At 41.8% G+C, this 26,866-nt stretch overlaps 1 protein-coding gene across 6 annotated transcripts; it reads right to left on the bottom strand.

Moving 5' to 3' along the window:
* Positions 1-177: 177 nt before the first annotated feature.
* arhgef11 (Rho guanine nucleotide exchange factor 11) lies at positions 178-26,664 on the bottom strand. 6 transcript variants are annotated; one of them, XM_088016263.1, is made up of 41 exons: positions 25,649-26,663; positions 25,332-25,553; positions 22,518-22,600; positions 22,309-22,413; positions 19,863-19,912; positions 19,711-19,768; positions 19,437-19,636; positions 19,256-19,327; positions 19,070-19,174; positions 18,887-18,935; positions 18,159-18,400; positions 17,751-17,819; positions 17,556-17,660; positions 16,608-16,706; positions 16,384-16,426; positions 16,193-16,289; positions 15,279-15,401; positions 14,806-14,829; positions 14,588-14,714; positions 13,222-13,315; positions 12,665-12,694; positions 12,386-12,518; positions 10,506-10,709; positions 10,293-10,340; positions 9,892-10,040; positions 9,661-9,801; positions 8,939-9,015; positions 8,592-8,717; positions 8,194-8,311; positions 7,786-7,934; positions 7,625-7,700; positions 7,366-7,548; positions 7,186-7,267; positions 6,994-7,065; positions 6,849-6,889; positions 6,126-6,275; positions 5,821-6,045; positions 5,430-5,555; positions 4,955-5,331; positions 4,016-4,148; positions 178-3,898 (listed from the first exon to the last, which is right to left on the bottom strand). In XM_088016263.1, exons 2-41 carry the CDS (start codon positions 25,364-25,366, stop codon positions 3,849-3,851), a joined length of 4,470 nt encoding a protein of 1,489 aa, XP_087872389.1. In that variant the 5' UTR covers positions 25,367-25,553; positions 25,649-26,663; the 3' UTR covers positions 178-3,848. The 6 variants fall into 6 exon arrangements, with proteins under 6 accessions (XP_087872389.1, XP_014868128.2, XP_014868136.2 ...); XM_015012642.2 differs by having other exon boundaries at positions 18,159-18,251; positions 18,363-18,433; positions 25,332-26,662; XM_015012650.2 differs by having other exon boundaries at positions 18,159-18,251; positions 18,363-18,400; positions 25,332-26,662.
* Positions 26,665-26,866: the final 202 nt, after the last annotated feature.

Below are 26,866 nucleotides of genomic sequence, written 5' to 3'. Positions count from 1 at the left end.
TGGACTGTTGGTTGAAGATGGACGCTTTTCTGCTTTGCTGAGCACATCACCCAGTTCATCCCCAGCTCTCTTTTATGTGCCAACTGCAGAAGCCACTAGCACTAACAGCATAAGAAATAATTTCCATTGACAACAAAACCTTTGTTTTGTTTTACTAATGAAAGTCCACACAAGGAATTTTCTTTTCCAGTTTCATCGTTTTAATCTCACAAAAACACATAAACCAGAAACAAAAATCTGTTTGCCTTTTGTGCAGCTAACAAACTCATCCATCTTTTAAAACAAAACAAAACAAAAAAAACCCCAGAAAATAATTTATGCATCCTTTTATTAAAATCATGTCTACAAAAATAAAATCAAATAGAAGAACTAAGGCTTTACAGAACAGAAAAAAATTAACATTATAAAACAAGTGGGTTGGATTTCTCTATATTACACATGAATGATGAGACCAAATAAAAAGACAATGAGATGGAAATTAAAGATGTGTTTACGCATACAGTAGTTTGCACTGTGCAGGGAAATTTATTTGTGCAACATATGTATATATATATATTTAAAAAAACAAACAAAAAAAAAACAAGGTAATCAGTTTGAGATGTTTTTAATTCAGTCAGTTAGGGTCACAACATTGATGTCAATGTACAAGTTAATACATGAAAAGGAAGATACAAAGTGTAGAGGTAGAAACAGGAAATACAACCACTGTAGTTGAGTAATAGAGACTGAGAGAAGTAAAGACGAGATGAAAGATGGTTAGATAGAAACTGATCCTGATTCAGCTGATTCAGACCAGCGAGGATCGTGGGTTTTCTGTTTTGGGGTGGCGTTTTTGTGCTGAATTTTCAAAACTGAGGACTGACAAAAACATCCCTCTGCTGGTCTGTGGTGCTGAAAAAAAGAAATAAAAATCCCCAGCATCCAAAATGGTAAATAAAACAAAACAAAAATGTTCCCTTCAATGCCTCACTTTGGTAGATCACTTTCCAACTTTACAATTCCTTTTCCAAGTTTTTTCAGGATCAGCTGCGATAAAAATTTCTTATTTTTTTTCCATTTCAGCTGCATTTCATAAATCTATACACATGCTACTGTCTTCCTGTTCCTCCTTCAAAGAGCGTAAACACCACCAGAAAGGAAACCACGTTCTGACAACACATTGGAGGCTGCTGTAGTGTGACAGCGTAGGGTTGGAAGATGGAAATCACTTCCAGTGATAATAAAAAATAGCTCAAAAATAAACTCCTCCAGTGTGTTTCGGATAAGCTTCTGTGAGAAATTTAGAAATTTAAAGAAAAACATAAATTAGTAAGAAAAAAATATGTAGTATGTATTAGTGTAGATTGGTAAAAAAAAAAAAAAAAAAAAAAAAAAAAGAGAGAGAAAAGCACTTGGTTTTAGCGTCTCTTGGTGTTGGGTTCAGGTCTCACCCAGGACCAAACTAATTTCAATACATATATTAATTTAAAAAATTAAAAGAATAAAATCCAACGGGCGCTCCAGGAATAGTTTTTGCTTTTACTTTTACACCAGGCATACAAAGGTAAACAACATAAATCTTCCGCAAGCTCAAGACGGAAAGCCGTTAGCTTGATGCTACATGCTAACGTCGGATTTTGCTTGGATGTAGCTTGATGCTACATGCTAACGTGTGCTTGTCTTTAGTAAGTTTTTAATTTTAGGTTTTAGTTATGTGCCCTACTTCCATTTTTTTCTCTGACTGTCAGTTCGTACCCTCTGAGAACTATGGCTGTTAACTAAACCCCGCTAACAATGTGTAAGGTAAGCGTCTAAAATTAGCATGGCAGAAAAGCGGTCAGTTATTCTGTTGGTTCAATCAAGCGTCACAATCTGCCTTATTTCATAAGAGTCAACATTAGAACTACTGTTAATAAAAGTAGGGTGCGATATCAAATATTAAGGAAATCATTTATAGATAGATTAGACTTGAGTGTTTTTAAGATTATGCATAAATATAACCATAGGTATTTTCAGGTGTATGGGTATTTTATTTTTTTCAGGAAGTAGGACAGCAAAATGGGTGAAAATGGAGAAGGTGCAAATTGATTTGAAATGCTGGTATGAAAAAACATTTTACCAGGAGGTTGCTCAAACTTTGATTAGTTACACACCAACAAACGGAAATATAATTTAAAAAAAAAGTTATGCTGGTAATCGTCACTGCTTTAAGCTCAATATTTGTATAACTGTGTAGAAAAATGGCAGCCTTTTTTTCCTTTTAAGTGGGGTTCTGTGAAGCCGTTACGAGTGGTCAGTATCCGACCAGCAGCTGGATCATATACAATCCAAAGACTAGTCAATGGTGGGTGTATACTAAAGTCTACACCCATCATGGGTGGCCATAATAACCTGCCATAATAACCAGAATCTCAGAAAATGTAGCGGTTCGTGCTATCACCTAAACAGCTGCTACGTTTGTGTTTGGCATTTGCAAATGCAAATGTTGGAATTGGTCTGCTACCAATGTTTTATCAAAAATGTGGACATGAAAAACCTAAAATGTTTCTGTTTTCAGTCTGTATCAAGTACTGACTGCACAGAACCGTACTTCACAAAACCAGAACCATGCCACAAACGTAAAGCACTGAGCAAGTTCTGCTGAAAATATACTGAAATTCACAGCTACTAGTAATTACTACATTATGACTCGTTGGGTTATAATCTGTATAAAATAAACGAGCGAGCTTCTGAGGTCATGGGTGTATTTCGTTGTTTATTTTTTATTTCTTTTACATGTGACTTCTTCCAGTTTTATGCTAAGCTAACAGGCTAACATGCACGAAACCAAGTGTATTTACCGAAGATAAAAAAATAAGTTTTTTCTCCCTAAGCTTTTCCAAACTTCTCCCTAAAAACTTTACACTCAACTTAACCGCAGTACGAACAACTCACAGTTTTCCCTCACGTTTAAACCAAAAACCGGACAAGGGTTAGGGGTCGTGGGATACAGCACCGCCGGTGCCAAAATTTGGTTATGACAAGTGAATATAAACCTCCCCGAACGATCCAACCTGGCATGATGTGAGCAGCTGTGTGAATCTGCGGAGATCCCTTTACGCCGTGGAAGCAAGGAAATTAAACCTACCTGCTTTTTTTCTTCTTCAGTAGTAAACAGAGCAGTAGTGTTTCCCCAAAGTAAAGCAAAAAAAAAAAAGTGAAATAATGCAACAGTTCCACCTTCCTGTAGCTTCAATGAAAGCTGAAACCAAACATGAAAAGAATTTTTAAAAAAAGAAGAGTTTTCCACAGTGATTTAGTGAGTCTAGTGGTGCTTGTGTTCGTTTTCCTTACGCAGTGCAATTAAAAAAAAAAAAAAAAAAATGACCTGAATTAATCAGACACAGTCCTTCGGCCGTGAAACGTACTGTCGTCTGCTCCCCGGTCGGGTCCGAACGCGACAGGGGGAGCGCTGGGTTTGGGGGGAGAGATGCATTATGGGTAAAGTGCTGGGGTGACGGGTCCCTAGGAACATTTCCTTACATTAACATTTCGACACTTCTCTGCTCCGTTTCTTCAACCAGCTCTACAAAACACAACGTAAAAAGTCTTGTTTGTTTTTTTTCCTTCACAAGAATCCAACTTGGTCATTTTTTTCTCCCCCAAAAAACTTCATGTTCTTCAAACTTCCTTCTTCACCCTTCTTCTGCTACCTGTTTTTTTTTCCTGCCTCTTTTTCTCTCTCCAGACTTCCATCCTTAAAAAATAATAATCTATCTCCATCGTGCTGTCTCCCATCGTAAAATGAGATGTGCGTTTAGATCCGCGGGACTTATTAGTGTTCAACCTACAGACGCGTGTGGAGATCAGCCGACAGCGAGCGAATCCACTCAGAATCCGGTTGAGAGGATTCTGGGATCTCCCGGGTTTCCCTCCTTACCTGTTAAAGTGCAAACACAACCACAATAAAAAAAAAAAAAATATGATTAGCATCCAAAGCAATAAGCTTAAAAACAAATATAAAAGACCAAACATCTAAATAACGGCACTCACGAACCGTCTCCTGAGCTGCGGTCCATGGACGGCGTCCTGGAGACGGTTGCCGAGCGGCACGCCTGGTCCTCTGACTCCTGACTGAGGGCGGGATCTCTGAGAGATTCTAGCAGCTTGTGATGGGCCTTCTCGATTTCCTGCAAAGGAATCGAACATCAATACTCGACGCAAACATTAGGAGCTGTTCTTAAGTGCACTTCTGTAAACAAACCCAAAATCTAAACAGAATCACATTCATCCATTAAGCGGAGAAGACGGAATTCAACATGGCGGGAGGAAGTTGGAATTAAAGAACTTTCAGACTGCAACATTTTTCATACATTTTCAACTCAACTGTTATATGACTGGTATGTATTGTAAATACAATAGAACTGCATGAGATATATTTAGCTGTAAATATTATGAGGTCAAGTTTTCCAGCTTTTGTTTTGCTAACTAAAATCCCTACAGCAACATTTGTTATATTACTCTGAATTCAATTGCAACTGACGAGGAAAATCTGTAAAAAATTAATTTTATGCATCCCGTAACAAGAATTTGTCCAGTTTAAAACTCATGTAAGGCTTGAAATGTTAAACACGTCTCTGGTCCTGCCCTAAAATGTTTATGTCAAGCTAAAATCACAAAGTAAATGTACAAAAATGTCATTTATTTTTCTATAATTTCAACACAGTCTCAACATTTTCTATACTGAGATTATGAAAATCATATTTCATCAATTTGGATGAATTTTAAATTAAGGCAGAGGCAGAAAAACAATGTTTCTTCAACAAAAAGCTTAATCAGTGAATGTGCTCAACCTAGCCAGTTGAATTCATAATGTTCTGGTGGTAACGTGAGATAAAGTGGAAAAGCTTGAGCGTTTTTAATACTTCTGAATGTTGCCGTTTGAACCGGATCGTCTTGGTTCCTCCACAGGGGCAACAGAAGACACAAAACTCACCTTCAGCTTGTGCAACTTCCTCATCAAGCCCTCGATGGTGAGAAAAATCTCATCCGCGTTTCTGATCACGTGACTCTGTTGTGCAGCTGGAGGCGGGCCCGTTTCATCATCCTCTTCACCATCATTGTCATTATCGTCTTCCTCTAACTCTACTTCCATTTGCATAGTTTCTGTCTCTGATTGGATGAACTCCGGGCAGCAGGCCGCGACCACTTCTTCTTCTTCTTCTTCCTCCACCTCCTCCAGTTGAGTCTGTGATGACATCACTTCCTGTGGAGGTTGAGGGAAGTAGCTGGCGGTGGGCGTAGGAGGGTCGGGGAGGTCGTCAGTGACGCTCTCTCCTTGGTCTAACGGCATCACCAGGTAGAAGACGTTCCCTAAGAGAGTGGAAAAGCGGCTTTAGCTCGAAAGCCGTCGCCCGAATCAAAGGTTGATTTGAGAGTGGTCTCATGACAACAGGTTCAGTCTCCATTACCCTGCGTGTCGGCCTCGCCTCTAGACTGCGACGACAGATCGGAGGGGAGGCTAACATCGCTGGCGGTGCCATCAGGGGCAGAAGAAGAATGAGGAGGAGGAGGAGGAGGAGCACCCGCAACCACAGCTACGCAGAGGATAGATGTGTGTGAAGGAAAAGTGTGTGAAAGGGTGAAAGAAGGGGGAGGAAAAAGAAGCATTTTTTGTGTTTTTTTTTTTTTGTTGCAAGCAAATGAGATAAAAAAACAGAGAGAAAGAAAATTATAATCACAAGTCGAAAGGAAACATGCAAAGACACCCAGAATCCAAAGACAAACGTCGTCTTCGGTTTGATCATCATCAGCAAGTGAGAGATTGGAGTCGACCGCTCGTCTTCCCTGCAATCCGTTTACCTCTCCGCACCACCTTGGCGCTGGGCTGCCTGCTTTCTGGGGGCGGAGCCTCTGGCTGCCCGGGCTCCGGCTCGCTCAGGCAGAGGTCCAGGACGGTCTCCAGAGAGTCCTGCCGTCGTCCGTCGGCGTTCCCGTTGCTCATAGTGTTGGTGGGGGTGTCGTCCGTATCGTGGCTCCTCCGGTCCTCGTCCACGTCCGGCAATATGAGCCTCCGCAGCGTTTCCACTGGAGGAGAAACAACAGTAAGTCCAACATCCTCCAAAAATGCTGCTTTCTGACTCCGTTGCGTTCCGATTTCTCCCCACCATCGTGCAGAGCAGCTTCTGCCACGCCCACTGCCTGGTCCTCATCACAGCTGTTGGCTTCAGGTTGGTCGGTGAGCTGGTCACCCAGCATGCCGTCGTCAGCGGAGGCGTGGCTCCTGATAAACTCCGACTGCTCCTCCGCAGGGTGGACTGGTGGATTAGAAACAAAAGAAATCTAAGAATTTAGCATTTTAATGTTAACGTAGTCTGAACTCTAGCTGCCAACCAGTTTGAATTGTTCAAACTTAAAGACCATGTTGGGTTGGAAGGTTGATACCCGATATAGAGTCTCTGAGTGACCCAGTGCGGTCAATTAGTTATTAGCTGAAATAGCCAGAAAATAGGCCAGCCAGTCCTCCTGTTGGAGCCATTTTATGCATTTGGCAAGCTGAGGTGAGTTATCTTTCATTGGTGCAGACAAAGTGTCCACAAAGTGTTGTGGTCAAACTCGTTTTCATTTTTGGGTCCTATCAAGACCAGGAATGTTCTCAAGGGTCAGTTGTGCCAGTATGTATAGATTAAACCTATTCAACTTTTCAAATATTAATAAATAGCAGTCTCTGCATTCAATACTCATTTCTTAAAATGAATTAATACTGAACATCTTTTCACAGCCATCGGTCCCTGCAGGATTTCAGAATTGCTTCTGGGATTTTTTTGCAATTAAAATCACAGAATTTGTGGCGCTAATCTTTTTTTCCCGTTGCTCATGGTTTTTTTTACCTTCAGTTAAGGCTGGTGAACTGCTGCGTAGGCTGGGAGAACTGGAAAAACAAAACATACTGAATGAATACATATGCATGTGATTTAACTAAGACTAGGAACTTTTCTTCCCCTTGTTTCTTATCCTCTACATATATATACTCACGATACAGGAAGTGATCCGTGATTGCTCTGTGGAGATGAAGTTTTAATGGTCTTTTCAAGTAAATCCTTCCAGCTGTGAATCAAATAGCAGAAAAGTTAGCAAACCATCCAGACAGAGTGAAGCAGAATGTGACTTCTAAAGGTGAACAGTAGAAGAATGTTCGTCCGTCTGTCGCAGAAGAAATCCACTTACGTGTCTTTCTCAGACGGCGACCCCGCCGCCAGCTCATAAATCTGCGTCTCTTTGGTGCTGATGATGTACAGAGCTTTTTTGTCTAGAAAAAAAAAAGTACCCAAAAGTCGTCATTTCATTGAAAAAAAAAAACAAAACAGAAAAAAGACAAGGATGTCCAAACTTCAGCAAAGACCGTACCTGTAGCTACGGAGCGGACAAGCAGCGAGTCCAGCTTCACCACGGGACTGAAGGAGGTCTTGGTGTCCGTGATGACTCCTCCTCCTCCTCCCATCCACCGGGACGGGTAGCGCAGCAGCAGCCGGTCGTCGGGGCCTTTCTGGAGGAAGACCAGGCAGTCCGACAGCAGCAGCGCTTGGATCTCTGAGGAACGAGCGCAGACACGAGATGAAACGGACACCAGAGCCGACGTTAGCCGATCGGCGGGAGGAATACCGACCTATCTGCTTGTCTTTGCCGATCTTCCAGACGAGAGGACCTTCGTGAATCATTCTCTTCGTGGTGAGGTCCAGACTCTGTGAGGAAAGAAGACGTTTTAAAACGGTGTTTGATGAATAGAGGACGCTACCAGGGCGGTAAATTAGAAATGTTTGGCCCCACCTTAAACTGAGGCGCGGGGTCCAGCCGGCGCTGGTACTGACTGAGGCGTTGCCGGTGCTCCGTCTCCCTCACGTCCTCGTTGACCGCCTTCAGGATGCCTCGGCAACAAGCCTGGGCGCGCTGCAGCGACGGGAGGTCCGATGAGCCGCCTGCAGAAATAAAAAAAAACAAAACAAAACAGATATGAGCAGGTTTCAATGGAAGCTGAGTGTACTCATTAGTTTTTTCAAGAAAAACTTAGGTAAATTAAGTCGTTATCTTCATAAAACCGCAGGTAAACTAACTCTTTATCGCAAGAAAACCATCAGGAAATTAAGTAATTATATTATCAAATCAAACTGAAGTACGACTGTTTTCGACTCCTTGTAGAGTCACAGATCGTTTCCTTTCAGTCTCCTGCTCCCTCACCCTCTGTGTATTTGATGATCTTGTCGAGCAGCAGAGGATACTTGGTGAGTCTCAGCATCTCGGACACCAGCAGGTCTTTGAGCTGCAGCCTCCGACACTGAGGACTCGCCTCACACTCCTGAGCCGGAGACATGTCAGCAAAACGTCAGCGAAAGAAAACCGATGTCTTTTTTTATGTTTTCTGTTTTGATGGGACTTAGCAGCATTGAATTATGTTTGGGGGTAAAGACAGGTCTGATGAGAGAAGATTTGCAAAACAGCAACTCTTTGCATCTCACTTTAAAAGTCCCAAGGATGCTGAAAGTTTTAGTTTTATAAAATGTCAAACCAGATATGTTAAAAAGACAAGGCAGACATTTTCTTTTTTCAGGTTTTCTGGAGTCGGTGAGCGTGCAGACCTGGATGATTTGGGCGAAGCGTTGATCTTTCCGTTTTTTGTTCTTGATGAGCTCCAGAGCCTGAGTCTGCTGGCAGCACAGCTGCGACGCCTGCTCCTGAAACTCGTTTCCAGCTGCGCCTTCAACCTGAACAACAACAACGAGGGTTAGGAAGGTAAAAAGGAAAAAGACCAGCAGATTCTTATTTAAAATCCCCTGGCATTTCAAACAGACCATAACTAGCTGTTGACTTTTGAAAGAGAAAAATGATGCTAAACCTGCATTGCTAAACATACTTGGAGTGTTTGTTACTGAAATACTCCGTCTTAGTCCAGCAGAGTTTGGTAAACGCAGCAGGAGTGGCTCACCTTGGCCAGCATGACGTCTCCGATGTTCTGAACGATGGGGCTCTCCCTTCGCTTCTTCATCTCCTCACAAAGACTCGCTACATAGAAAAAAAAATAAATAAATCAACACCGGGGCAGAAATGCAGTATGAAATAAACAAAAATGGCTCCACAGACGTCTCTAGATGTAGCGAAGATCTGTTCAGAGAGCAGCTGAAACACTAGCAATTACATGTTACGATGTTCGAGGCCAAGCACTGAGATTATTAAGTGGAGAAGAACGTTTTCTGTACGTTGTCTTAACCGCAAACGATTATCGATGAGTCCTATCAAAACAGAAAGTACACGTGCTAACGTTAGCCTAGCGCCTCAGCAAACTGCTTCTGATGAAAACTATTAGAAGAAGCAACACATCTTACAGTAGTCGCATATGTGTATTCATGTGTAAAAAAATATGAAGCAATGCATTTTTGGTCAGAGCAACATAGCATTTAATTATTTTAGCACGTAGGAGCAGCTGATAAAAGCTCTCCAGCAGAAACATCATAGGTGGACGAGTTATTTTAACCAGACTTCATAACATCTATAGCAGACTGTACCTTGACAGTGATTTGTAAGTCCTATAGATAATTTTGTAGTTCCAAAATAGTAAAACCGTGACTTCACGAGATCTTTGTGTTCCATAGAAAACATCTTCCAAACTCTAGCCTTGGAGCCTGACGACACGCTGGCACCCGGACTGACCGTGGAGTTCGTAGACCTGAGGCAGGTTTGGGAAGATGCAGGCCAGCTCCTCCGAGTTCAGCACAGATCTCATCTTCCGGTAAAAAACCTTGTCAAGAACCCGTAAGGTCCGAAGGTGGGACACCTCAGTGGTGAACAGCTCTGATTGAAACAAAGGGAAGTCAAAGATGACAAATAAATTCCTGACCGCACGTCTTTTTTGTCACAGATCTCGGTGAATGCCAACCGTACCGTAAATGACGGCTTGCCGCTCCACTTCCCTGGGGCTGAGGGTCGCCAGGAGCTCAGGGGGAACCGTGTCCCTCCAGTTCTGCCCGTCAGACACCTCGTCCTCCAGCACCGCGGCGTCTGGCAGCAGGGCCAGCTGCGAGTCCACACTCCTGTAGGAAAATCAAGATGGGGTCCGAGAAAAGGGGGGGCAGGAACAGACAGTGGAGGAACAACAAGAAAACAACGTGGATGAAGAGAAGAACAGAAAAACAATTATTCGAAATAACTCATATTTCCAGAGTCAGCCTAAGTTATTTTATTTTAAAGCCATGATGGCTATTATGAACAAAAATTGTCCCCATTTCTGCCTCTGGGCTCCTATTTCCCTCACTCTGGGTGATCCTTCGTTAATCCTGACTCACCTGCGTCTGGACCGAGGGGTGAATGGGGGTGTAGGGTTCTCAAGAGACCTGAGTGTGGGAGAGTGGAAATAGAGATGGCGTGAGGAAGAAGCTACCCAGATCAGGGGAATGTGAGCGGCTGTTGAGCGAGACCCCTGGACTCAGAGCTGCAAACGGGAAAAAAAAAACAAAAAAAAAAAAAAAACACAGAAGTCTGACAGCGAGAATCCTTACCGAGCGGAGCTGCTGGACGCGGACGACGAGGCGCTGTGCTGGAGCAGCCGGAGGCCCGGTTGCTCCCTCTCCTCGCAGTCCTCCATGTCCACATCGCTGCGAGAGCGGGGCACCGAGTCCCCGCTGGAGATGGTGCCCCGCCGGCGATCCTCGCCCTGAGCCTTCAACGACCCGCTGCGCCCCAAACGCACCGAGACCATGTGGCTGCGAGACAAAACCGGGAAACGTCAAGGTACGTGCCGGTTTCAGCAAGTTAAAATTAAGACCTTTGCAATGCCATCTTGAATGAAATTTAAACAGAAAAAATATGATGGTGGGGGAATTCTGCTGCATTAACATCAAGGTTCACAAAAACTCAAAACTCTAAGGCTAGCTGGCTAAGTAGCTAGCTAAGCCTGACTGCCTTGAGTCACAATGCAATGAAAATGTTTGCGTGCGACTCAAACTTTTACCTGACAGGAAAGTCCCGTGAGGAAGGAAAAAAAAAAGGCTAGATCAAATAGTCCTGCCACTACAAAATTTAAGCTAGCAAAGGTACATTAGCAGATAGCTGCTGGTAGCCTGGAGTCACACAATGGAATGGAGACGTTTGTAGGGCTGTTGTAAACGAATATTTTAGTAATCGAGTAATCTATCGATTATTCTTACGATTAATCGAGTAATCGGATAAAAAAAAATTATAAAATGAAATATTGGTAAATCTGGCATAATACCGGTGTTACTATCAGATATCAATATCAGTCCAATTTTTCATATTTGAGCATCCCTAACAGTTGCTTTTTTTGTAGTTTAGAAAACTAACCTGTAACAATAATAGCTCACTTTCTAAGTTAACCAGAAGAAAAGTTATAGAAAAATCTGAAATTATATTGAATTTAATAACAAAGAGGCAGGCTCACAAATATGCTTATAAAAAATGTCTACAATCCAGCTTTTAGTTTATGTATTCATCTTCAGTGAGTTTAATAGATTAATTAAACTCACCTTGCCACCTAACCTGTCACGCTTTGGGTTTGAAAATACGGGAAATGCCGCCTGGAGTGGGAGGAGAGGGCGAATGAACGAACATGGGGTGGAGGGGAGGAAATAGACCAGCGGACTGACGAACCGTTAGACCGGGGGACGAACACGGGGGGAAGCAATACGGGATATTTACGACACCTTCACTGGTCACACTCAGAAACTCATCTACCAGCCATGTACGATGCGCTCCGCCACCCGTTTCTTCAGACCGGGATATGAAATTTATTGTGCGGTTCGTCGGTAAAGCTACATTTACACGGTAAGCATCAGCTACTCAGCCGCCCGCCCTGTTCAGGCTATCCGCTCACCTCAGCGCTCTTCCCGCCGTTCGCTTTCAACCAGCAGCCCCGGAGGAGAAATGCTGCCGTACTCCAGGCATCCCCCAGTCATTTTAAGGATGCTTATTGGTTCCCCAAAAATGATAAAAAGTCGGGCATTATCATCAATCAATAAAATCCCCACGGGCCAATCTTGAAGATTGGACTTTATGCCGCTGAGACTTAGCTTTTGTCAACAACTTAGAGGCGGAAGTGAGAGCTCCGCGCAACGCAAATGAAGTCCCGGCCGGAACACGGTGCGCTAACTAATAAAACATAAATTAACGAAGCTTCGAGGCAGGTAAATTTTCCTCGAGGAATTTTAGTAATCGAGGTACTCGAATCATTCGAGGAATCGTTTCAGCCCTAGACGTTTGTGACTCAAACCTTTTACCTGACAGAAAAGTTCGATGGGAAAAAAATTAAATAAATAAGTAGCCTCCCATGACAAAATTTAAGACCTGTGACTAACATTTATTTTCAAGGATTCAATACATGTTAGTGCCTTAATTTTAGGTAGTTAATTTTGGGTACAGTCACCTGTCCATGCCTTCTTCTCCCAAGCTGCTGGAGGACAGCCTCTGGGGGTCCACACCATCCCCGTCCTCCTCTCCTGGAAGCTCTGTGTGGTTCTCGAACTGCTGAATGATGTTCTTCACGCTGCCGGGACGCACTGATAAAAACACATCTCGGTTCAGTACGACGACAAAAACAACAGCAAAAAGACAGAAAGTAGGGCTGGAACTAAGTCTGCAGCAAGTTAATTGAAAAAGCAAAAGTGAAATAATAAAGAGGAGGGAAAAAAACATAATAATGTACCTTCTGTGGGTGACAACGGGACGTGGAATGCTACAAAACCAAAAATGAGCCGAAAAAGAAACAATTAAATCAAGAGTCAATTAATAATTATTAGAAAAAAAAAAAGAAAGCAAAACAACATGGTGAACAAAAACCAAAATGAAATTATTATGATTGGAAATGAACAGTGAAAGGGAGAGTTTCAGGGTGTTTTCTATCACAAGTTATTGTAAATAACAAAACTATAACAAGATATGAAAACTTTATAGAACACAGATCAGCACAGCAACCCGTGGCTGCACACTGCCAGGTCAGCTGACTGAAAGAAGGCTACAGCACTTTTCAAGACAAAAATTGGTTTTATGAAAAATATTTTCAGTTTTAGGAAAACAAACTGTATAAGTTAATGTATTATTTGTCTACATATATATATATATATATAATCTGTTGCTTTTCTGTATGAAATAAATGTCAGAATAATTTTATTGAATCTTTTGCTGTAAATAGAGGATCTAGTATTTATTTGAGGTTCATTTCTGTTTAAAACTGTGTGTGTGTGAGTGTGTGTGTTTCTTTACTGGACTGAGATGTGCTCCGGGGTTTGCCGATGTACTTCAGGATGGGGTTTCTCTTCTTATCCTCTCCATCTTTCTCTTTCTTCACGCTGCTCGGCTGCAGAAAGACAAAACATTTGTAAACGCAAGTTTCGTTTTCTACATCCGTTCGCTTAAAATATGTGCTAAAACGCCAAAATCTCCGGTGTAGGATTTGTTTTTCCCTTCTTTCTTGAGTGTAAACACTGAAAAAAACATAATCAACTTGATGCAATCTAATGTATAAAGTTTCATATTAGTGTTAGTTGATGTTAAAATGAATAAAGGTGACAAAAACAGCTGATATTCCAAGAGGATTGTAGAAAACATGGCAGAAACAAGTTGCAAAGTGCGTTGCTGTTCACAGATAAAATTAAAACAGGTTTATGTTGTTTACGGTTTAATATTAAACTGATACTCTAATAAACTCCAACCTTTTTCCGGGCAGTGAACGCACCATGAGAAAGCCCTGAGTCATGCCTACTTTAACACTCTTCGTTGTGGATGCTGTGACTGCAGGAGGAAGACTCACTTATTTACACAACCAGCGATTGAAAAAGCAATTTGAGAGAAAACTATTTGGTATCTAGACATATCGGTTGTTCAAGCTGTTTATTCAGACCTAAACAGGAAGTGAAACTTTCAGGTTGTAACTAGAACACTAAACTGATTTAGTTTTGTTTTGTACATGTTATAGAAAACGCATGATTTTGAAAATATAACGATAATTTGTGCTAATCACCATCCAGTCCTTCCAGGATGTTGCAGAACTAAAACTATTGATTTTATAGCATCTTTTTTTTTTTTTCAAAAAGTTGCAATTTTTTTAAGCTTCATTTTTGCCCCAAGATGGACTTATATCACTTATTTCATGTTTTATGTGAAATAATCCACCAACTAAGACTACTTCATCAATATTCAGGGATTATTGACTTAAAACAAACTTCTACATTGTGCTAAAAAGTTACTTTAAAGTTAGTTTCATCTTATTTTAAGCGTTCTAAGATATTTGAAGTAGAAACTAGACCAAAGATCCGTGGTGAGATCTGGTGTTTCTGCAGCGTACATAAACTCTCTGCTGACTGAGAGCAGAGTTCAGCGCTTATTGGAAGCCAAACAGCTTGGAGTTATCAAGGTTTTCAAGTTAAAACGTCCATTAAAGTTCAGGGGCGGATTTGGTTCCTGGGATATTACAAGCTATAAAAACAAGAAAAAACTTGCTTCCTCTGTTAAAGATGAACTACGTGTGCAGCAGCGACTGCTTTTCTCAAATCAGACGCTTATGTATCTACTTATTTATTTATTTATTTATTTTTAACCGGCGCAGATAAGAGTCCCGCCTTGTCTTTACCTTTTTGGGTTTTAAAAAAGCCAGCCACTTGTCCTTCTCCGTGCTCAGGCCGAGGAAGACCTTGGAGTCTCTGAGCTTGATGCCGGAGTGCCGCAGGTAGAGGAGGACAGCTGAGGCCAGAGGGGAGCTGCAGTGAAGGAGAGAGAGCCGACGCGATGAGGCCAACGAAGAAACAGAGAGCTGCTAAAGTGTCGAATAGCCGATAAACGCGCTTTTACCTTCTGTCCTCTTCATCCTTTGATCTGGAACGGGAAAAAAAACAGACAAAAAAATAGTTTGCTGATTGGATCTGCAGCGGTTTAGCTACATCCACAGGCGTTAGAAACGGAAGCCCTGCCGTCTCAGTCATGTGACAGAGAATCTGACGGTGTGTGGAAAAAGCCGAAAGCGCAAGTGTCACATGGTTTCCAGCCTTTACATCTGGAGCAACGACCTTTGCTATGCTCGTTTTGCTGCTGCTGCTTTGTGATTAACTATTTTATAGGACTCTATAAACACCTGAGCAGGTGGACCTACTATAGAGACAGAAAATCAGTTTCAGTTCCTGAGAGAAAAGCTTTTTTTCCCCTCTCTCTCTTTAAAGGGAAAGAGACTTTCCTAATTTCCTAACGTCAAAGTGAGCCAATCAAAGAGGAAAACTACGGACTACCCTTTTACGACTTCCATTCACGAAGGCAGCTTCATGACTCACAGAATCTCCCAGAGAGCGGCGACCTGTCTGTCCACCACCTGCTTCTCCTTCAGGGGGTCTCCATCCAGCTGACGCAGGTCTCCTTCCCCAAACAGAGAGCCCAGACCAATCATCTGCTTGTTCCTGTCAGGAGACATGAACACAAACTCAACAGGTTACAAAAAAAAAAAAAAAAAGCTATAAAGTAAGAGGTTTTTTTTACCAGGAAACAGAAAGCAGAAAATCCTATACATATAGTGGTTTTACAACACGCAGTAAATGAGCGATACACACAAACCTTAAGATCCAGTTACAAAAGCAACTGAGGCAGAAAGTCTGCTGGTTTCAGTAAGACGCAGTTATGACTTTATAAGATCGTTTTAAAGCCACCTGGAATGAAATTTAAGATTTATAAACATCTATCTATCTATCTATCTATCTATCTATCTATCTATCTATCTATCTATCTATCATTAGCTAGCTTTTTTGCTTCATTAGAGAAGGAAGAGAGTTGGAGGTTGAAAAGTAGAATTAATTTATTTTTTTCATCTTTGTTAAAGTTGGCATGAATGGTTACTGTTACTGTTGCATTTCTCTGAATTTTTACAAAGGTTTAAATGTAACTACAGCTGAACTGTACAGAGTTCAAAGCCAGAGTCCCACATCAGAATCTGCAGGGTTTAAATTCATATCCTTAGACTAAACTAAAAGCCTTCAGACTCAGACTTGCACCGTCCTGCGTTTTTGCACCTGCTCTTTCTCTGACTGAACATTTTTTATTAAGGGTCAAGTTTGGGTCAAGATCAGCGACGACACGGCAGCTGTGATAAAAACACAAAAACAAACACCTTGTAGAGCTTAAACTCAGTCAGAACAGACATCTTGGATGGAAAACGGTGTTGAGTTTTGGACTGCAGCATCCTTAAATGACACACCTGTAGTCTTGAATCTGATCCTGGATGTCTGGCAGAACCTGCTGCTGCAGCTCGGACAGAGGCCCTCGGATGTCCTCCTGGGCGTGAAGGCGGTTCTCTGACATTAATACAAACATTAATGATAGAATATAAAAGGATGCACAAAAAAATAACTGGTGTTATATCAGATTATTAATGAAGCCTCCTGTTACCTATTTCTGTTAGAAATTCCTCGCGCACTTTGATCTTCAAAGGCTGTAAGAAAAATGTTCCAATGAGTTGGCGCACTGAAGGTGTAACATTATGGTTAAAATTGTAATAATGTATTTATTTTCACATTTTACAAAAAAAAACCCAAAAAACATTACTATTGTCAATCTCTGCAAAACACATGTATTATCACAGTGAAAACATCAGTTGTTGCATGGATACATACAGCATCAGGATCCAGGAAGTGGGAGCAGATCTGAGGCGCGAGTGCACGGGCGTCTTTAGGGGCGGAGCCTAAATACGCCTCTACAGACAGGTAGAACAGCTGTGGAGGGGAGAAGACGTGAATGTAAGAAACTAAGTCCCAGTTTGGATGATGTGTTTTCCAGGCACATAGTGCCATTTTAAGGCACAATAAAGTAACTATGCTAACTTCAGTTGTTTCAAAAAATGCTACATATATCAAATATGACTTGTAAGAAATTTTACTTTGTAATTTTACTTTGAAATTGGGCCTCTGTCTCTTTAAAAATTTCTACTCTATCTGAAACTCCGCCCTCAGGAAGTCATCACAACGTGGCTCCTCCATTAACCCTTTAACAACACTTTTATCAGCGTTTCACTGAGAAGTAGCTCCATTAATGAGCTCAGCAGATGTCCAGTAACACCAGGGGTTTGCTAATTGCTGCTGGCTAATCTGAAGGAGTTGAGTGGGGGAGTCAAATGCTGGAGACCTTGCTACTTTTGTCTTGGATTTCTGTTCTGTACTTTGTCTCCAAGGCGACCTGTTCCAAATGTAACGTTATAACTTTTTTGCCCTTTTATGCACCTTCCTCTACTTCTGACATCTTAAAGAATAAAACAGATGTTGGCTCCGGGACTAAAGCAGAAAAAAAAAAATTGAAATCACTGTTTATGTGTATTCAGAAAGCAACATATATTCCTGACTCAAATTTCAATCTTTTTAGCATCAAGAAAACCAGACAGTGTCTCATATATATATATATATATATATATATATATATATATATATATATATATATATATATATATATATATATATATATATATATATATATATATATATATATATATATATATATATATATATATATATATATATATATATATATAATTAGCTCATTAGAGCAAATCTGTTTAGCTCTGAACTGACCAGAGGGTTTGGGTCCAGCAGCTGGGTGAAGACGTATCTCATGAACACCGTCATGTGTGCCGGCCGTGACTTCAACAACTCGATGTCCTGGAAGGGACCGTCCATCTGTGAACGGGTTCAAATGAAACAAAGTCAGGATGAAAAGCAGTCAAGTAATTTGGGGGAAATTAAACAGAAAAAAAAACACACACACACCTCATTAAAGGCATAGCCATCACCTTCTTCATCTTCATCCTCAGGGCTGATAATCTGGGCTTTGACACCCTACGACAGAATCAGATTGAAGAACAATTAGTTTAATTCTTCAGTCTGAAACGCATCAAGAGTTGTTTTTATTTATTAATTGTGTTCAGGCAGAAAACGCCAAGCCTAAACAGGCTGAAACAAAACCAACATCTTTTTTTTTTTTTTTTCCTTTTGTGACATTGAGATTTTTTTTTAAAAGCCGAGTGAATCAAAGTGTTGCAAACGGAGTGCGTGACGACGTTCCTGTTTCGGTAAAATAACAAAGCAACAATTGTCGCAAAAACAAATAAATAATGAATGAGTAAATGAATGACAGAGAGAGAGAAAAAAATGGAAGCAAATGTGTGTCTGTCTCACCGTGTCAGACAGGGTGTATGTGTCCGAGTTCTGGCGTCGGTGATAGGGGGTCCTGAAGGATAATGAGGGGGAGGAGCTGGGACTCTCAAAGGCCTGGGGGCAACGGGAGGGGAAGGGGGAGCCAGGATGAGTGGAACGGGATGAGTGGACATTCACATTCACATGCACAAACACACACACACACACACAGCAACAGCGTGTTACCTCCAAGTCTCCTTCACTGGAGTCCATCGACAGCCGTCCTGTGAAAGAACAGGAAGATCTGTAACAACTTCCTGCAAAAACAACAACAAAAAACACTTTTACAATGACTCTGAGGTGCGTTGCAAAAACATCCTCGCATTTCTTAAACCAGAACTTGTCATGTTAGAACCATGACCTTCGACGTATTCCCGCGACACAAACTGGTGCTTTGATAAGGAAGTAAAAACAGCGTCCAAAGACATCTCTCTTTGTGAAAATCTGAAAAGTGTGGCAAGCATCTGTGTCCCTAACATGGCGCATTAGGGCCATTGTAAATAAAAAGAGAGAAAAAAAAAAATCCATCAAACAAAAATTTGAGGAAGATACAAGATCTTATAATTTCCTGATCCTCTCGTACTAATCTAAAATTTTCTGAAATGAAATAAATCTATTAAAATGGGAAATAAAACTTGATATAATTTCTTTTTCAAATTGATGTTTTATTTTAATTTTTAATTGATTTAATCATTTAAAAGCAGACAAACCTTCTCCTGCTTGGATGTAGTTTGTGACAGATTCTGATCCCGTTCCCTCCTGAGGAGGAAAACGACAGAAGAAGAAAAGAAAACAAAGTAATCATCCTAACATGTTAGCCATCCCATCCTGGTATCACTTGTTACTTAAACTTTTCTTTTTTTGATTTCTTTGCTGCTTCTTTTTCTGCTGACCTGATTCTGAATCTTGACTCTGACTTGGTGAGCTCTTCTCTTGGCGCTCTCGATGCGCTCGTCCAGCGACGGCGACGGGTTCTTCAACCACTCCTCCATCAGGGCCTGCAGAAACAAGCAGCTTAATGGAGCAAATGTTGTGACTTTTAAACAAACAAATGTCTTTTTCTGCGTCAGAATTCCCACCTGGAGTTCAGCCTCTTCCTGCTCCAACATTTTCCTGAGTATCTGACTTGCATGTTTTTGCACTTCTGGATCCTACAAAAACGTTTAACAATTTTTAGAGAGAGAGAAAAAAATTGTTTGAAAAACTTTTTTTAGCCAACAAATGTAATTCAAAAACAACTTTTAAAGGTTTTCCAGTCACCTGTAGCGGTTTGGGTCCAGTGATTCTTTGGGATGGGGTGCTGCCCAGTCCGGAGGGTAAGGGCGGAGGCGGAGGGGGTAGACCCTCCCCAGCCAGGGAAGACCTCTGATTGGGCGTAGGGTCTGAAGGGAGGGGCTCCAAGGGCACGGAGGTGGCGGACGGGGGCGGTCCTTGTAGTGTCAGGGCGACGTACGGTCCGGCTGCAGAAAAACAGGACGGCTTTAATAAAACCTGAGGCTACAAACACCGATCCGGCGGAGCTCATCAAACTCACATTTTATGAGCTTTACCACTTCCTGGTGAGTCATGGTGGAGACAGATGAACCGTTCACCTGAGAGGCAAAGTTAACACAAAGGAAGAAATCTCAAAACAACAACTTCCAGATTAAAAAAAAGTAAACAAGTTTCGGATGGAAAAATGCAAACCTTAATGATCCGGTCCCCCTCATGTACCCCGGCTTTGACTGCAGCGCCACCTAGGATGGAGATCAGGCATGCAAGTCAAGCAATGAATGGAAACTACAGAAGGTCGTAGGTCAAATGAGGGCTGATTATGACGAGAAAAAAACTATACAGCTTATTTAACCCTCTTGCGGTCTTAGCATAGCAAATGTCATGGTCGGAAAACTGGGTAGCGGTGAGGTTGTCCTGTCAGACCATCAGTTTCCATAACAACACACATAGTCCACTGGACCGTGCAGAGAGTAAAAAGACTGTGGGATCCAAATGACCATAATTTGCATTCGCATGTGGCTTATTGTTCGTAAGGAAACAGTACATCATGTGTCTCGCAGTGTTAGTCAAGATTTACTAGGTGCGTCTTTGTTTTGGTTCACTTTCACATTGAAGTTTTGGAAGTAAACCAAACTTTCAGTTAGAGCTGGGCATTTATCATATTGTTTATCATTGATCGTGGTAAATTTAGTGATAACAATTTAGATTTATAGCTTTAACAATAAATTCCTATTCACGATGTTCAAAACCATCCAAAACTGTCGGTATTATTGGGATTGTTACAGTTCATATGGCTCACCCCTACTTTCAGGACAGCATCGTGCAGTTACACCACCTGTCCATTTGGGGGTGCTGTAACAACCTGCTGCCCAGTAGCATCAGTAAGCCAGGCAGTGTGCTCTGATGCAGATGGAGCCGTTGCCAGGATTTAAACGTTTTCAGATCCTAGTTATGTGTGTCAGCCGTACCTATGAGAGGCATCACATCCTCTGTTTGGTTTCTCTGAATATCAATGTGTTTTGTTTTCCACTGTAAGCCAACTGCACCAGGGTGCATGTTGGGTCAATACTTTGGTTCGTTGAAAGCAGCTCTAGTGTGAAAGCGATTTTAATGACGTGGAACAGGGGTTTTCAAAGTGTTCGAGAAATAACCTTGACAACGCTGTGGCACTGGAGAGTCTTCAGATCCATCCCATGAATATCCAAACTTTAAATAATTATGGTCATACTTCCTTTTTTTAATTATTTTTGCTTGGCCCAGACTCTGTCTCCCTACTCGATGCAGCTTTATGTACTAGAAATCGATCCGTTTTGTCTCTGGCTTGGGCTTGGTGAAGTTGGCTGGATGTCTGCAGTTACTCCTTCTGTATTTTATTTTCTTCCCTCCAGACGGAGGCAGTAGAGCTCAGAGCTGGGACAACAACCCCAAGCAGTGGACTTTGTTGCCTAACAAAACTTGTGCAAAAGCCAGCAGGTCGATAACAAAGAAAGGAGAAAGGTGAGGTGAGACTTGTGATTTGACTTCCTTGTCAAATCACTGCTCTCTGCTTCTCTGAATCGAGCTGAACTAATTAAGCGAAACTGAAAGCACAAGACTCTAAAACTGACTCATTGAGAAACTACACGATAAGTGCATTAGCTAGGCTATATTTATTTTTACTCTCAATCAATCTTTGAAATTCTATAGGTGAAAAGCAACTTTCAATCACAAATGATGTTGTCCTCCAAATCAATATGATGTCAAGGTACATAAATGGGAAGAACCCTAAAGATGAGTGTGTTTTGTTTTTCTCTGTAGAAAGCTGTACACCTGGCAAAAGAATCAATGCCAATTTATTTTATGAGATAGACCAAAACAAGGCAGAGAATATAGACCTGTTATGACGATAAATTGTCCCAGTAAACCATAGTATTGCTGTTTTCAGACCATTTTCAAGTAATACATTAATAATGGCATAATAGTGCTAATTTGCCCTCTGAGAGATCAATAATCTTTAATTTTGTGAAGAACACTTAACACTGGAACTGGAAGACATTTAAATATCCCAAACTAAAAAACAACAACTAAAATCTTATTTTTTTGTATTTGTTAAATTCAAATATTTCACAGCTGATGGAACCAAACTCTTTGAAAAACATGTTCCTCCCCCTCGCCTGCGGGGGCACTGCACCAAGAATCCCTGAAGGAAGCGACACAAAAGAATCAGAAGAAGACATGAGCGCTACTTCCAAATGGAGTAGTGTCAGATTTTGGCGGTTATATTATTTCCCTTTGGTGTTTGGTAAAAGGCCCTGAGCCAATTCTCCAGCTGATGCTAGACACATGTTTGTTTTGGTTCCATCGACCCAGAATGCCTTGCACTATAGTCTGTTTCCTGCTTTTGGAGCCGTCTCTGGTCCATTTGCATTCAAATGTGCACCAGAGTTTACTTCAACAAAACTGAGTCCTAGTTTTGTAGGCAAACTAGAGTTAGCTGTTTTGGTTTGGGTCAGAGTTTGATTACGTGTTCTCCCCAAACGAACCAGACTTTCTGCACAAACAAAAGCCGGTTCGATTACACCAGACTAAACAGTGGTTGGTGTGAATCCAACTTCCCCTTCATTCTGTGGCAGTAGGATATCCTTAAAATGATTCTCACCTGGTCGGACGTTCTGCACTAGCTTGACTCTCTCTCCACAGACAGTGAAGCCGAAACCGAGCTGGTCCTTCTGTACCACCACACACCTGTGGACCAGACCAGGACCTGGCCGGGAGGGGAAAGTCACGGTTGAGTTTGACAGACAAAAATAACTACGGCGCTAAAGCCAAGGGTTCGTTCACGAGCTAGAGTAGCCAGTGTGTACTTACTTGAACTCTCATCTATCGTCGCCTCTCTCTGTTGGCTGGCAGGGGCTCTGCGCTCCGAATCGCCAGCTGTCAGACTGTTGAGCCTGAGTTTAAAGACCAAAAAAAGAGCATCTAAGCGTACAATTATATCAATTTAGAGTAAAAGAAAGAAGTCTGAAAGTAATGAGACCTGATAAACAAGAGACAAATGAGAAGTGACCGGAGCAAACCACAAAACACAAAGTAAACCTTGTAATGAGAAGGAGAAAGTAAAGGAAGAGATACGACACAAAGAAGATCTCATATGAGTTTTGAAGATGGACACCAACAAGAAAACAGCGGGCACGAAACAACTCACCAAGCAGCAAAAGGGCTGAAAGCGAAGCATGACGGAAAAGAAGGAAACACAGATAAACAGAGAACAGAGATTCAGAACAACAAACATGGAGAATCGAACAGGCCGGAAGAGGGAAAGCTTTTACAAACCATCGGCAGACCCTTTCCTCCTCCAGATTGCAAACACTCGAGAGCAGTCAGGTCTTTCAGTTTAAAGGTGATGAATGAACAGAGTATACTCATGTTTAAGGGTCAAGGTTCACAGAAAGCATTTCAAAACACGGCTGCAGACTGTGTGCACTTCCCCCGCATATTGTAAGTGTTATTGGGACTACTTAATGTTTAATGACTGAGGCGAGGAAGGGACAGGGGGGAGATTTCAGTGTTTATTTTTCTGAAGGGACCGACGTAAGACAGTAGGAAGCAGCAGCAGCTGTGCAATGTCCAATCACGTAATCAGTGGAAAACTAACAAAGCGACCTGATTTCCGGCACAGAGCAGAAGAGAACAAATGTCTGGTTATAAGTAATAACCTGCCAGAGGGTCTAGTAGCACTTTTTAATCAATATTAAGGAATCATTGGCCTTTTTTACAAGCCTCTATGTCTTGCTGAAAAGTTCATTTTAAGTTTGTTTTACTTCAAATGTACTTTGTGTTTCTGCAGTGAACACTTAGATGAAGGCTTTGTTTTAGGCACCTTTTGATACAGTATCCTTGGTTACAAGTAAGTATAGTGGATCTAATCAACCTGAAATACTATTCAACAATTTCAGAAAGATTTTCCTGACATTTTCATCCTTTAGCTACAGTAATTTATTTAGCTTTGTCGTGTGTGCCCTCAAAACCCTGTTATCGTTGGCATATATCAGAGACTCGTTTTTGTCAGGTGTGGAATCTAGAAGGAATGTGAAATCCAAGTTCATAACAAAATCTATTAGCCAACAATTACAGCAGCCTTTTGTGACATTATTATTGCACACACACTGGTGTCACGATGAAGGTAATTTTGAGAGATATTCAGCAGCCCTAATGAAAGCCGAAAGATCAAAGAGTCATATCAAAACAGAGGATAAAAAATGTTAGTGCTAGCTTAACGCTTCAGCCTGCAGGACCAAAATATCAACCTACCAAAAATCGTACCTTGACAAAATATGTCATAGTGCAGAAAAACAGACGCTGTGATGACCAGACTGCCAATGGTTAGCACGTGAAATGGGACACAATACTGATAAAACATGTAATTCTTCTGCTAATAGTTGATATAAGTCAACGACTCAAACACTAATTATGAAATAGATCCATTAACTGGTTTTGAATTGAGACATCCCTGCAAGGTGGAATTCAGATAGCGATACTATGAAGGAAGAACAACACTACTACTTCTTCTGTTGAGAAGAAAGTGGTAAATCCTAGGTGAGAATCAACTTCTTTACATTTGGATGTTTCTAGTCTATTCTCGTGTTCAGAATAAGTAAAAATCTCAGAGTCAGATTGACACATTTGCTTTCAGAACGATTTACTCTGCTTCCTAGAAGCTCAACAAGATCCAATAATGACAATTTCATTCTTTCAAATGACCTAAACCGGTAGTCTCCAACTCCAGCCTGGAAAAGCTACTGTCCAGCAACTTTTAGATCCAACCCTGTTCAAATATATCTCCATAAAATGAATGGCTCTTAACCTGGAATTATCCGTTCCTAATGGCATGCTGAAGATGCAACTGAGCCATTCAATTGAGATGTTTTAGAGCAGAGCTTAAAAAGGTGGAGGACAATAGATGTCAAGGAGTGGTACTGGAGACCGCCAATGTAGACTAAGAGAATATTCACCCAGGAGTTACTTGTGTCTGACCTATCTCATGCATAATTGTGCACATTTAAAGATTAATATACTTGACTTGGTAGAAGAGTAAACTTTTGTGTTGTTTTTACAAAAATGCGTTCATGGCACAATCTGTGGGCATGACTATTGTCTGCACACACCCAAACACGAGCAATCACTGCCGGGCAGTAGTCCTACCTGAACAGGTGGGTGTGTTTTTCACTGGCCACCTTGCTGTCACATGACACACAAAGAAGGTAGTGGGAAGCATTGGACGAAAGCGTGAGAACACACCGGGGAAAACAGCGAACAGTGAGAGAGACATGGAAACACACATGATAAAGACAAAGGTGATCAGAAACACAGCGCGGGTGATGGAAAGACATTAGAAAGGCAAAATCCACGGCAGCACAAGGGGGTGTAGGGTACAGACGGTGGGAAGGCGAATGAAAGTAGGCGGTAAACTATTGGCATGTCTACACAATGTAGCCTCTCTTCTTCTAGGAGGCTGTTTCACCATCCCTAAAGTCAACCTGTCTGACCTGTTCTTCCCACAGTCAAACCGGACTTCGGTCTGATAAAAAGAGAGCACTGCGGTTTTACGGAAGGCACCCGAGATAAGATGCCAACATCAGGACCCCATCTAGACGTAGAGGATGGCGGACGGCAGGCTCGTACCTGTCCAGGGTGGATGTGGGCTGGCGGAGGTTCATGTCTGCACTCCTCTGCTTCCTTGTGTGGGATCAAACACAGTCACTGGGCCACTCTTATCATCACCATCTCTTTCCCCGTTCAGTTCGTAGTCCACACAATGGGGCTCTCTGTTGGGCTTTGATCAGTCCTTGAAGCTACTTGGATGCTGGTTCAGATCAAACAGACAGTCCCTCATGTTCCCATGCACTGTAGGGAGTTCCAGCGAGGTCAGTGGGGACTTGAAAAATAAAGTGCTGTTGAAACAAACTCACCCACCCAAAAAAAAAGCTCTCCGTATTTACCTGATAATGACAAAACCTGTATAATCCAGAAAGTGTTAGTGACTTAACGTTGTGGTTTCGCTGTAGTAGAAATGGATGAAAGACAGTCTGATTCCTCAAGGGTCATCAATCATGAATGAATGGCTGATATGTCTGACAGGGCTGTAGATCAACAACATCCACGACTTTTAAGCCCATTACTGAACTTAACGGAATCACTTGGAGCTTAACTTTAACACCTAGAACAAGTGCTACAGATAACAACAAAGGATTAATTTGAATATTTAGTGCTAACCTTCAACCACAGACTCTCTCCCACACACTTGCCAGGCTTGTTTACATGTGGAGCTTGTAGCAGATGCTCCGATCTAACTAATCCTCTCCATATAATTTGTTTTCAGTAGTATCGCATGGCTATTTTCAAATTTAAGCACAAATACCCCTGCGACTAATCTAATACGTAGAATTTTCGGGGGCCCGCTACATCCAGCCGACGTTAGCTGAGGGGAACTGCCACTACCAATAGGCCCCTTTCGACCACCGGCATGGCGTTAGCGCGCACGCCGACCTTAAGCGCCGCGTCCCCGGCTTGCAGCAGCACCAACGAGCCGACGAGCTAGCTAGCTAACCGGGTAGCTCTGCAAAGCGAAACCACCGCATAGCTTTGGCAACATTAGGATACGTGGTTGTCTATACGCACTGGACTCCTTCGGTGTGTGTGTATATGCTGCTAGGTATATCCAGAGGTCCCGTTCTGTTGCTATTTCAGACGCAGAGTGGCATGTTAGCGAGGATAGCTGGACGTTATTCCAGAGGAGTTCCAAATCCCAAGCAGGTTCCCGTTCTCTCATCAAAACACTGATTTAATCAAAGGTTTGTTTCCCTGTCGTGATAATGCAGAGGAGAAATCCAGACGCAATTATGATATCCGTCGCTCTCGATACAGTGCCCGTTGTTTAAAATAATGATCTCCGCTGTTCTGTTATCTTGTTGTCCTGACTGCTGATCAACCAGCATATCTTCAAGGATCACGAGCTCAAAAACAGTTGAAACAGCGACCTCGTGTGGGAAAATTGCAATCTGTAGCTAAGAAAGTCTGGAATTGCCGGATTTCAGTGCATTTTGGTGGTTAAAATCTAAAAATACGTTTTTAATGCTGTTGGGAATAGTAGGTGTAGGAGGAGCTCTCGTTATCTAAGTTTCATCATAGAATCATTATAGGTTGTGATGACTATGGGA

Source organism: Poecilia mexicana, unplaced genomic scaffold (genome assembly GCF_051168715.1).
Source record: "Poecilia mexicana isolate PSO_F unplaced genomic scaffold, ASM5116871v1 scaffold_18, whole genome shotgun sequence".
Taxonomy (NCBI): Eukaryota; Metazoa; Chordata; class Actinopteri; order Cyprinodontiformes; family Poeciliidae; genus Poecilia; species Poecilia mexicana.
Note: the sequence above shows the minus strand (reverse complement) of the source record. Positions and strands in the feature narration are given on the sequence as shown.